Source organism: Amphiprion ocellaris, chromosome 4 (assembly GCF_022539595.1).
Source record: "Amphiprion ocellaris isolate individual 3 ecotype Okinawa chromosome 4, ASM2253959v1, whole genome shotgun sequence".
NCBI lineage: Eukaryota > Metazoa > Chordata > Actinopteri > Pomacentridae > Amphiprion > Amphiprion ocellaris.
Genome location: NC_072769.1, coordinates 3,570,459 through 3,582,554, shown reverse-complemented (window position 1 = coordinate 3,582,554; position 12,096 = coordinate 3,570,459). Strand labels below are relative to the sequence as shown.

General features: G+C 36.7%; 1 protein-coding gene across 1 annotated transcript in view; it reads right to left on the bottom strand.

Moving 5' to 3' along the window:
• The window catches only part of LOC111569009 (uncharacterized), a 32,294-nt gene extending 23,460 nt beyond the window's left edge, over window positions 1–8,834 (bottom strand). Inside the window, exons 1-3 of the mRNA XM_055010360.1 lie at window positions 8,364–8,834; window positions 6,981–7,111; window positions 3,919–4,107 (exon numbers count right to left, since the gene is read on the bottom strand). Of these exons, the coding sequence (XP_054866335.1) occupies window positions 3,919–4,107; window positions 6,981–7,111; window positions 8,364–8,652 (609 nt within the window). The 5' untranslated portion in view covers window positions 8,653–8,834. The remainder of the gene's footprint in view (window positions 1–3,918; window positions 4,108–6,980; window positions 7,112–8,363) is intronic.
• Window positions 8,835–12,096: the final 3,262 nt, after the last annotated feature.

Below are 12,096 nucleotides of genomic sequence, written 5' to 3'. Positions count from 1 at the left end.
AAACAAAAAAGAGCCAAAAAATTCGACCAAAAAGTTAGAAAGCAACAAAAAATAGACAAACGACACAAAAGGACAAAAACGAGACAAAAAGTGACAAAAGCGAGAAACAAAACGACAAAAACATGAGACGAAAGTCAGACAAAAAACAACAAAGACAAAATATTACAAAAATGAGACAAAAATCGACCAAAAAAATGGACAAAACATGAAACGACACAAAAAACGAGACAAAAAAGTTACAAAACTACAAAAAAATGGCCAAAAAAACACAAGCGAGACGAAAAGGAAACACAAAACGACAAAAAGGAGAAACAGAACGACAAATGTCAGACAAAAAAGACAAAAAACCAACAAAAACAAGACAAAATGTTGTGAAAATAAGACACAAAACGACAAAACATTTGACAAACGACACAAAACAAAACAAAAAATTCAACAAAAAAGTTAGAATGCGACAAAAAATGGACAAACGACAAAAATGAGAAACAAAACAACAAAAACAAGACAAAATATGACAAAAATGAGACACAAAATGAATGTATTTTTTGTCTCGTTTTTGTCGTTTGTCCATTTTTTTGCCGCTTTGTAACTTTTTTGTCTTTTTTGTTTTGTTTCATGTCAATCGTCTCATTTTTTCCCATTGTTTCTTGCTTATGTCGTTTTGTCTCATTTTTGTAATGTTTTGTCCTCTTTTTGTCTTTTGTTGTCTGACTTTTGTGGTTCTGATCCTCCAGTAAATCCTCTATGGTTCAGTTCCAGGAGACTAAATGTTGCGTTCCTTTGTCGACACTCTGTGATCTGGAAGTTGTAATGTGGAAATGATAAACTGAGGCTGAATGTTGATGAAACTTGTTTTTCTTCATAAATTTCAGGTTGTTCATGATGTTTTATTAAAAGATAATTCCTTAAATGTGAACATTTTTGCACTAAACCAAAGGAACCACTAGGAGTTGTGGTTATTTCTAGGTTATTCTGCTGTGGTTTTACTGGTCCGGTCCACTGGAGATCAGACTGGGCTGGATGTGGAACCTGGACTAGGGTGAGTTGGACTCTCCTGGTTTAGACAGTTGTATTGATAGCACTTTAACCAGTATGCTGATGACGTCCTGCTCTATTTATTCTCCTGCACATACACTCAAACCTCACCTGTCATGTTAAATCTCATGTATGACTGCATCTGCTACATTTTTTTCACATGACTGTTACTGAACATGTGTTGCTGAGTTCCCGTTATATTTTTTGCTATAAAACTTCCTGGAACATCCCGACAGAAATGTTCAAACTGCAGAGGAAGCTAGAGAGCTCCTGATAACAGGAGACGATCATCCCTGAAAACTGGATTTCTTCAAACTAATAGCAGTTTAGTATTTCTGCCACGCAGCTCTATTTTCTCTGTATCCTCATCATCAGATTCATGCATAAAACTCTGCACATCAAACTTCACTCACTCACAAATCTTTAATTACACTTTCTTAACACCAGCTACTGTAAACAGAACAGAGGAGTCATCATCCAGCAGCAGCTGCTCTTATTATTCCTATTAATAGGTATAATGAGAAAAAAAGCTCAATCAAGTGACTTATTAAATGTGAAAGCCGTGGTGTAGCTGCCAGGATTCTTGGTGTTGAGCTACTTCATGTCCCGGTCAGTCTGTGCTGCGTGTTGTGAGCTGATCACGTGTTCTAGAAACCAGATCACGGAGAGTCGGTGGTTCACCAGGAGATTCACATTCTTCACACATGCTGCACTCCCTGATTCTGCTCTTCTCTGGTGGCTGTTTTCATGGATTCAGATTGATTCCATTTCTAATAAAACTGTGTGTTTAGACCAGAGGTGTCCAACATGAGGCCCGCGGGCCAAAAGCGGTCCTCCAGAGGCTCCAATCCGGCCCTCAAAGTTTAAAAATTCCACAGAAGACATTAACTGCAGATTGTAAGTAGTAAAACTATAACTTTAAAATCATTTCTAGACCATGACAAGTTGTTTCGATCCCAAAGTAAAATACTAGATTGTTCATTGGGTTTTTTTGTCGTTTTGTGTCTCATTTTTGTAATATTTTTTCTTCTTTTTTTTGTTTTTATGTTTTTGTTGTTTTGTTTCCTTTTTGTATCACTTGTGTTTTTTGTCTTATTTTTTGTCATTTCATGTTTTGCTTTATTCTTGTTTTGTGTAGCATTTGTGTCATTTTGTTTTTTTTATCTCGCTTGTGTTGTCTAATTTTGTCATTTTGTTTCTTGCTTGTGTCATTTTTAGGCTCGTTTGTGTCATTTGTCAAATTTTTGTCATTTTGCGTCTCATTTTTGTAATATTTTGTCTTGTTTTTGTTTTTTGTCTTTTGTCTGACTTGTCGTTCATTTCATGTTTTTTCCGTAGTTTCTTGCTTTTTTCGTTTTATTTCCTTTCTAACTTGTGTTTGTCTTATTTTTGTCATTTTGTGTTTTGCATTATTTTGTGTGTCATTTTGTGAGGTTTTTTTGTCTTGCTTGTGTCATTGGGTCTGTCTTTCTGTTGTTTCGTTTCTCGCTTTTGTCGTTTTCTCTCATTTTTCTAATATTTTGTCTTGTTTTAGTTGTTTTTTGTCTTTTTTGGTCTGACTTTTGTCGTTTGTTTCGTGTTTTTGTTGTTTCCTAAATTTTTGTCTAATTCTTTGTCTCTTTTTGTTTAGTTTTGTGTCGTTGGTCTCATTGTTTGTCGTTTTGTTTCTTGATTTGTTGTTTTGTGTCTCATTTTTGTAATAGTTTGTCTTGTTTTTTGTCTGACTTTTCTCCTTTTAATCCTCCAGTAAATCCTCTATGGTTCAGTTCCAGGTGACTAAATGTTGTGTTCCTTTGTAGACACTCTGTGAGCTGGAAGTTGTAATGTGGAAATGATAAACTGAGGCTGAATGTTGATGAAACTGATTTTATTTTTCTTCATAAACTTCAGGTTGTTTATGATGTTTAGTAAAAAGATAATGCCTTAAATGTGAACATTTTTGCACTGAACCAAAGGAACCATTAGGAGTTGTGGTTATTTCTAGGTTATTATGCTGTGGTTTTACTGGTCCGGTCCACTGGAGATCAGACTAGACTGGATGTGGAACCTGGACTAGGATGAGTTTGACTCCCCTGGTCTAGACGGTGAACATCTCGTATGTTCTTCTTCCATCTTGTGCTTCTAAGGAAAAGTCTTTGAGAATAAGGCTGAGGATTACAGAGTCAAACAGGAGGGTTAGACCTTCCTCTGCTGCCGTCAGGAGGATCAGTGCTGGATCTTCTGGTGTCTCTTCAGGTTGCTGGGATGGGAGAAGCGCCGGCTGCAGATAGAGCAGCTGAACGGCCTCTCTCCGGTGTGCACGTTGCGGTGGATGTCCAGCTGGCTCTGGCAGACGAAGCTCTTCCCGCAGAGCGAGCAGGCGTAGGGTTTCTCCCTGCTGTGTCTGGCCATGTGTTTCTGCAGGTCCGACTCCAGGAAGAAGCGTTTGGTGCAGCTGGTGCAGCCGTACGGTCGGTCCATGACCACGGCCTGGTAGAAGGCCAGGTGGAGGCTGCTGGACGAGGGTTTGTGGGGGGGCAGGAGGTGTTTATCACCACTGGAGGGTCCTGGAGGGTCCTCAGAAGGAAGGAGATCTGTCTGCTGTGGCTGATGTCCTGCTGAGTCAAACCCAGCGCACTGAATCATGGGTGATGGAGTTCCTTCATGGCCTACACCTGCATCCCCCTCTACGACTATCACCTCAGACAGGGAGGAGCTAGCTAACCCAGCCTGGTCGTCTCTGCCTGAAGCCGCCGTGTCCTCGCTGAGTGGATCGGTGTCGGTGTTAGGGTTTAAACGCTGGCTGCCTCCCATTCTCACATGACTTCCTGAAGTGTCACGGCTGCTGCTGTCAGTTTCAGCCGTCCTGCCGACAACAAAGGAGACGACGTGGGATCCACTGACCTCCGTTTGGCTGCGGTGTCTGGCCGGCTGGAGGCTGGTCTTCAGGGTGGGCGGCGTGTCGGCGTCTCCTCCGGCAGCGATGCAGGGATCAGCCGGTCCTCCAGCCTCCGTCCCTCCCTCCACCTTCACGATCAGCAGCTCCCCGTCCTCCTCAGGCTCTGCCGACTGACAGGACAAACCAGGATGACGCTTTAAAAGTATAGAAAAAAGTCATCATTAAGAGTATAAACCTGACGTCTGCTGGGAAGGCAGAGAGCCGACACTAAAGTAGGATCTCCGGTTTGTAGAACATATTTTTAATTCTTCATGCCCCTACAGACCCATTAAAAACCCAAACACCCCCAGGACTTCAGTCTTTTACTGTGTGACGTCTCATTTGAAAAAAATGTTTCGTTTTGGAGATTTTTACAGTTTTTAATCAGTGAGACCATCAGAGTGGAGAGCAGTGGTTCTGGAGATAAAAATAAACTCTAACGTGCTCCAAATGTGCAGATATACACAGTGGGCCATAAAATATACCCACAATGTCAAAATCTAACCTCTAACATGTTTTCATATTTACGATAACCCTGTAAAACCCACAGTTGCACAAACACAACAGTTAGATTTTTTTATTATTATAATAGAATATTATATTACATATATATATATATATATACACACACACACATATATATGTAAAATGAGCAAAAAAAACACCAAAAAAAGAATATATATATATATATATATATATATATATATATATATATATATATTCTTTATAAATTTTTTTCTATATTTGTGCTTATATACACACACACACGCATATATGTATATGTGTATATAGATATATATATTTTGTTGTTGTTGTTTGTTTATTTTATTTATTTTTTTGATCATTTTCCCATATTTTTTATATATATTGTTTTTAGGTTTTTTTTGTGCTAATTTTCTTCTGTATTTGGGTTTATATATTATTATTATTCACATTTTTTTGAATTTTTTCTACATTTGGGCTTTATACACACACATTTTGTATTTGTGTATTTTATTTATTTTTTGGCTCATTTTTTTTCTATATTTGGGTTATATATTATTATTATCATCATTTTTTCATATTTCATTTTTATTTTGAGATTTTTTTAGTTATATTTGAGTTTTTATATATATAAACACACATGTATTTTTTGCTTGTTTATTTTTTTGCTTATTTTTTTTCCCTATATTTGGGCCTTACAGGGTTAATGGGAAACTCTCCTTCACTGGAGTAGAAACTTTGAGCAGCTCCTCAGTTCTTCCCATGCTGTATTTCCTTTCATGTTTAGAGTCACACTCAGCAGCTCACACCTGAACTGAAAATACCTAAAATCACAAGCTGAAGACCAGATTCCTGCTTTAAACACCCTCCTACCAATAAACAGGAAGCTGTCGTCACCATATAGAGGTGTCTGCTTTAGAAACTCACTGTTGTCTCTGAAATGTGATTATAGGATGCTGCTGTTCCATTCCAGGTGTGAGGGAAGTGCTGTTTGAATGCTCCTCTAACAGGACTGACAGATGACTGGTGTTTAATAATGATCTTTCAGTAGTCAGAAAACTGCACAAAGCTAACGTCATTTCTGTCTTTAAAAACTTAACGCTTGTTGACACCAATAAAAAATGTACTCCAGAGTGGTAGAATCCTGTTTTTATTTGGTTTGTCGCCTTATTTTGTGTCGTTCCCTCTAGTGATGCGTTTAATGTGACCCAGACAGACCATAATACTGAACACTAGAGGGCTGTAGCACCCATTAGTGGTCTCTGATTGCCCCCTACTGGTGGAAACACATAAAAATGACACCAGAAATAAATTCTAACCAGCTCTAAAATGCACTAAATCTCCATAAGTACACAATCGGTATTTAAATGTGGCCACAAAAGTCCCCAGAATGTTCAAATCAAACTTCCAGATGTTTCCTGTCTGACTGACTCTCTGATGTGTCTGAATACTTTCTGTCATAAACTATGAATATTTCTGAAGATATCTGTCATATTTTAGACTGATATATCGAGGTACGTTGTTTCGAAAAACTGCTCATCGGCACATTTTTAGCGCATTAAAATGTGAGGCTTTGTTTAAACCACAATATCTGAGGAATCATTAAAGATATAAAAAGATGTAAACTGGTATTTTCCATTTAGATTCTGCAGCGTTGAACAAGTAGATCAAATATTCTCTGATTATGGTGATCTGTTGCATGAAAAAAGAGTGAAGCTGTCATGAAAAGTTCCAGCTGTCATTCTGAACAATTTTAGAGTCATTTTGGACAATTTTCATGTCATTCGGGACTCATTTTCCATAATTACAGATAATTTTCAAGTCATTCTGAAAAATTTGAGTCACTTTGGACAACTTTCTTGTCATTTACAACAAGTTTTATGTCAGCTTGGATGTTTTCTCATCATTTTGGATCACTTTTGTGTCTTTAGGATCATTTTCGAGTTTTAGGACAAATTTAATTTCATTCTGGACTCATTTTCTATAATTATGGATCATTTTTAAGTAATTTCGGACAATTTTTGAATAATTTTGGACAATTTGAGTCATTTTGGAGAATTTTCGAGTCATTCAGGACAAATTTCAAGTCATTCTGGACTAATTTTCCATAATTATGGATCATTTTCAAGTCATTTTGAACAATTTTTGACTCATTTTGGACAATTTTTGAGTCATTTTCAACAAGTTTTATGTCAGCTTGGATCTTTTCTCGTCATTCTGGATCATTTTTGTGGCTTTGGGATAATTTTAGAGTCATTTAGGACAAATTTCCATGTCGTTCTGGACGTACCCAGTGACATAAACCAGTGAAATAATTCACTGCCACTGCTCTGTGATTTCAGTAACTCCTTCCACACACCTCATGTCTGGGTGATCTGGTCTACAGGGTTTCTTCACACTCATAAAGTTCTCTTCAGTCTCTACTACTTCTAACAGCATCAGGAACACACCGATACGCCTCCAGCTGCCCCAAACACGTGGAATCTGCCCCAGGGCTGTTCTGAGGACGGGTTTCTGGGTGGAAGAGCTCGTGTGAAGAAGCTACCTCAGTTTTGGTGGTGGTGACAACCTCCTGATCAGGATCCTGGTCAAGGTCTATCAGCTGGGTCTTCTGGACTGGCTGCTGGGATCCTGGACCTCGGTTCAGGAACCTGGTCCTGGCCTGGACAGACGGACCTGATAGGACAGGAGGAGGACAAGTAGGAACTAATTAAAAACATTATGGTGAAAGTTAAACCACACAGCATTTTAGAGAAAAATTCTTCTAAATATTATAGATACAACTGAGTAAAATGTAAAGTTATTTCTACAGATATTGTAGTAAACCTGTTGACTACTTTATATTAAATAACTCAGAAAGCCTTGGAGTCCAGTCGAGTACAATTTGTTATTTTCCAAATAAAATGTGATCAGTTGATTATCTCAACTTAATAAAAAGAACACAATCCAAACTATTTCTGAATCAGCTCATTTTATTATTGTTTGGCTAATTAGAAGGTGGTTGGTATTAAATTCAGACAGTTATTTAGTTGACATTTTAGTGATATCCAGTCATTTTTTTATTAATAACTGATTGTTTCCATCATGAATAATGATGGCATTTGTAAAGACATGATCATAATGAACATAGAAACATTAGATTTTTTTTACTTTTAATAAAAACGTATGCAGATATATTCCATGGACTTTAAAAGTCCCTCAGTTATAGACTGACCTGGACAATTTTTGAGTCCTTTAGGACAATTTTCTTGCCATTTTCAACAAGTTTTATGTCAGCTTGGATCGTTTATCATCATTTTTGACCATTTTCGTGTCTTTGGGAAAATTTTCGAGTCATTTAGGACCAATTTCATGTCATTCTGGACTCATTTTCTGTAATTATGGATCGTTTTTAAGTAATTTTTGACAACTTTCGAGTCATTTTGGACAATTTTCAAGTTATTTTGGACTATGTTCGAGTCATTTTGGACAAGTTTTGAGTCATTTTCAACAATTTTCGAGTTGTTTTGGACAATTTTCGAGTCATTTTGGACAATTTTCAAGTTATTTTGGACCATGTTCGAGTTGTTTTGGACACACTTTGAGTCATTTTGGGCAATTTTCTTGTCAATTTCAACAAGTTTTATGTCAGCTTGGATTTTTTTTCTTGTCATTTTGGATCATTTTTGTGTCTTTGGGATAATTTTCGAGTCATTGAGGACAAATTTCATGTCATTCTGGACTCATTTTCTGTAATTATGGATCATCTTTAAGTAATTTTCGACAACTTTCGAGTCATTTTGGACAATTTTCAAGTTATTTTGGACCATGTTCGAGTCGTTTTGGACACGTTTTGAGTCATTTGGGGACTAATTTTCTGTAACTCTGGATCATTTTCAGGTCACTCTGGACACCATGTACAAACGGTCCCGGTCCCGGAGCTCCGTACCTGCCGGTGAGTCCCTGCTCTGCCGGTTGAGGAGGCGGACTCCGGGGAAGCGGCTGCCGGTGGAGCCCTCCGGTCCTCGGGCTCTCTCCGCTCGGTACCTGGCGATCTGCAGCTCCAGCAGTTTGATTTTCCTCCGCAGGAAGTCGTTCTCCTTCTGGCTCCGGGACATTTCCAGGTGAACCACCGCGTACCCGTCGTCCACAACTTTACAGATCTCCGCTACGGCGGCGTTGGCCAGGACCTCCATGATGGAGGCGATCTGGGAGTGGAAGTCTCCGGAGGAGGACATGGCGGAAGCCCGGCCTTTCTGCTGACGGGAGCTGGACGTTAAACGGAGCTTACGGCTGGAGAAACGCTGCTCCGCTATCTGGAAAACATCCCGAGGAGCAGCTCCTTCACAAACAATGGAAAGAAGCTTCGACCACCAGGACAGGAAGTCTTTGGATGACGACTGGAAAAAAACTACAAAAAATCCCAACTCTAATTCTCTAACTCAGCTCAGCAGCGCCCCCTGCGTTCAGGAGCAGACTGCACTCTATTACTGATGGTCAATAAACAAGTGAGGGACAATAACACATCCATAATTACAGAAAATTAGTCCAGAATGACATGAAATTTGTCCTAAATGACTCGAAAATTACCCCAAAGACACAAAAATGATCCAAAATTACAAGAAAAGGTCCAAGCTGACAGAAAACTCTTTGAAAATGACTCAAAAATTGTCCAAAATGACTCAAAAATTGTCCAAAGTGACTCAAAAATTGTTCAAAATTACTTGAAAATGATCCATAATTACAGAAAATTAGTCCAGAATGACATGGAATTTGTCCTAAATGACTCAAAAATTATCCTAAAGACACAAAAATGATCCAAAATGATGACAAATGATCCAAGCTGACATAAAACTTGTTGAAAATGACTCAAAAAATGTCCAAAATACCTTAAAACTTGTCCAAAATGACTTGAAAAGGATCCATAATTCCAGAAAATTAGTCCAGAATGACATGAAATTTGTTCTAAATTACTTGATAACTCGGCCCGGCTATGTTTTTCATAGCCGCGCTGAGTGTCCTGGTTTTCAATAATCAAAATATGGTCACCCGAATTATTATTTTTATTATTATGAGACACTATATGTTGTTTATGACTGTTTGTGGTCATTTTCTGTCTTTTTGTGGTCATTTTTTGTTCTTTTCTAGTCATTTCCCCCTTCTGCCACCACACACACCGTTCTCTGGGCTACCTGGTTGATCCTGCCAGTAGCATATGCTTGTCTCAAAGATGAAGCCAAGCAAGTCTAAGTACACACGGCCGGTACAGTGAAACTGCGAATGGCTCATTAAATCAGTTATGGTTCGTAGTCAAAATGATTTTCCAACATTTTTTGTAAACACTGACAATGATTGAAAATAATGAGGAAATTGCTAATGAGTTTAGTGATTTCTTTGTTAATTTAGGCCCAAATTTAGCAAGGGAAATTAGAGATGTAGACCATAATTATGAGTTTGCATTCAACAGCAACAATTCAATGTTCCTTGGTGGAGTTTGTGAAAGTCATGTATTAGAAGAGGTCCAGAAGTTTAAGAGTAAAAAATCTATAGATGATAAGTCTATTGATATGTCACTTATAAAAGAAGTAATGGATTGCGTCCTCAAACCATTTACTTAAAGATGGAATAAATCCTTCCAAACAGCTATTTTTCCTGATAGGATGAAAATGGCTAAGGTGGTCCCAATCTATAAAAATGGTGACAAACACATTTTATCAAATTACAGACCAGTATCTTTGCTACCTCACTTTTCAAAAATACGGTGTAGGAGTTTCTGTTGATTTATGTAAAGTATTTGACACAATTAATCATCCCTTACTTCTGCAGAAATTGGAGCGTTGTGGTATAAGAGGTGTTCCACTAGATTGGATAAGAAGTTACTTAAATAATCGGTTTCAGTATATAAAATTTAACAATACTGTGTCACATTTTAGAAAAGTAACCTGTGGCGTTCCACAGGGTTCAGTATTTGGACCTAAGCTATTTATACTTTATTTGAATGATATAGGTACAGTACTTAATAAGTTGAAATTTATTATATTTGCGGATGATACAAATTTATTTAGTTCAGGACCAGATATTAAAGAATTGTTGATAACAGTAGAAAAGGAGTTGATCAGATTAAAGGAATGGTTTGATATCAATAAGTTATCATTAAACAAAAATAAAACTAAATTCATGGTGTTTGGTGGTGTTAGGGCAAATTGTGAAATTCAATTAATCCTAAATGGAGTTAAAATTTAAAGAGTATATGAAACCAAATTCTAGGGAGTAATTTTAGATCATAAACTCAGTTGGAAGCCACATATAGACTATATAAAAGAGAAATTATCTAAAAGTATTGGTATTATTTACAAACTAGCGATTTTTGAATAAGAAAGGTCTGCGTATTTTGTATTTCTCACTTATAATGCCATATATGACATACTGTGTTGAGGTTTGGGGAAATACATATACCCTATAATTAAATTCCAGAAAAGCGTTATTAGAATAATAAATAAAGCTTCCTACTGTGAAACTACTAATAAACTATTTATAGTCTTGCACCTTGAAATTTTTAGATATTGTATATTTAAAAACACTAGAAATACTATTTCGTGTAAAGAATAACAGTCTTCCCACCTGTATTCAACTATTTTTTAAATTAAGAGAAAAAATATATAATTTAAGAGGGCTGGGTGTCTTTGAAAGAGGTCATATAAGAACTAATGTTAAACACAGATGTGTTTCACATTTGGGGGTTATTTTATGGAATGGACTTAATGAATTGAAACTGTGTAGATCTTTGGTGAGCTTCAAAAAAGCATTGAAAGGCGAAATAATCAAGGATTACAATGTAAAATGACTGATATGTAAAATGACTAAGAAGAACAATTTAGAGTAAAATCTTGTTTTGTTTTTTCTTTTTGTCTTTTATTTCTTGTATTACTGATATGCTGGGTGATACTATGGATTGTATAGGATAGGCAAAATAAGCCTTGGCTTCTGCCTATTCTTTTTTCGGTTACAGAACTTTACAAAAAAAAAACAACAAAAAAAAAAAAAAAAAAAAAAAAAAAAAAAAAAATATATATATATATATATATATATATATATATATATATATATATTTTTTTTTTTTGTTCGCTTTTTTGTTGTGTTGTGTTTTCTTTTTTTGGGTTTTTTTCTTTTTCATCCTCTTTCTTTTTTGTGAGAGGAGGAGGGGAGGAGGAAGGGAGGAGGAGAAAAAAACAAAACAAAACAAAGCTTCCTGCAAGAATGATTATATTTTTTGAACGCACAAAATGAAATTATTGTACTGTAATCTTGTAACCGAAATAAAACCATTCATTCATACCTGAAATAAAACCATTCACTTAACGGTTATTTTCTGAGTTTTTGTGGTCGTTTGGAGTCACTTAGTGGTCATTTTCAGTTCTTCTGTGGTCATTTTCTGTCATTTTGTGATAATTTTATGTTTTTGTGGTTATTTTCTGTCTTATTGCAGTGCTTTTTTTTCTTTAAGGTAATTTCCTGTCTCTTTGTGGTCTTTTAAAGTCACTTAGCGGGTATTTTCTGTCTTTTTGTGGTCATGGTCTGTTCCTCGGTGGTCATTTTGTTTCTTGCTGATGTCTGAGACACTTTATATTTCCAGAGGGGTTTTAACTGCACTTACTGCAGATGGCCCACGCATCTTGTTTTGA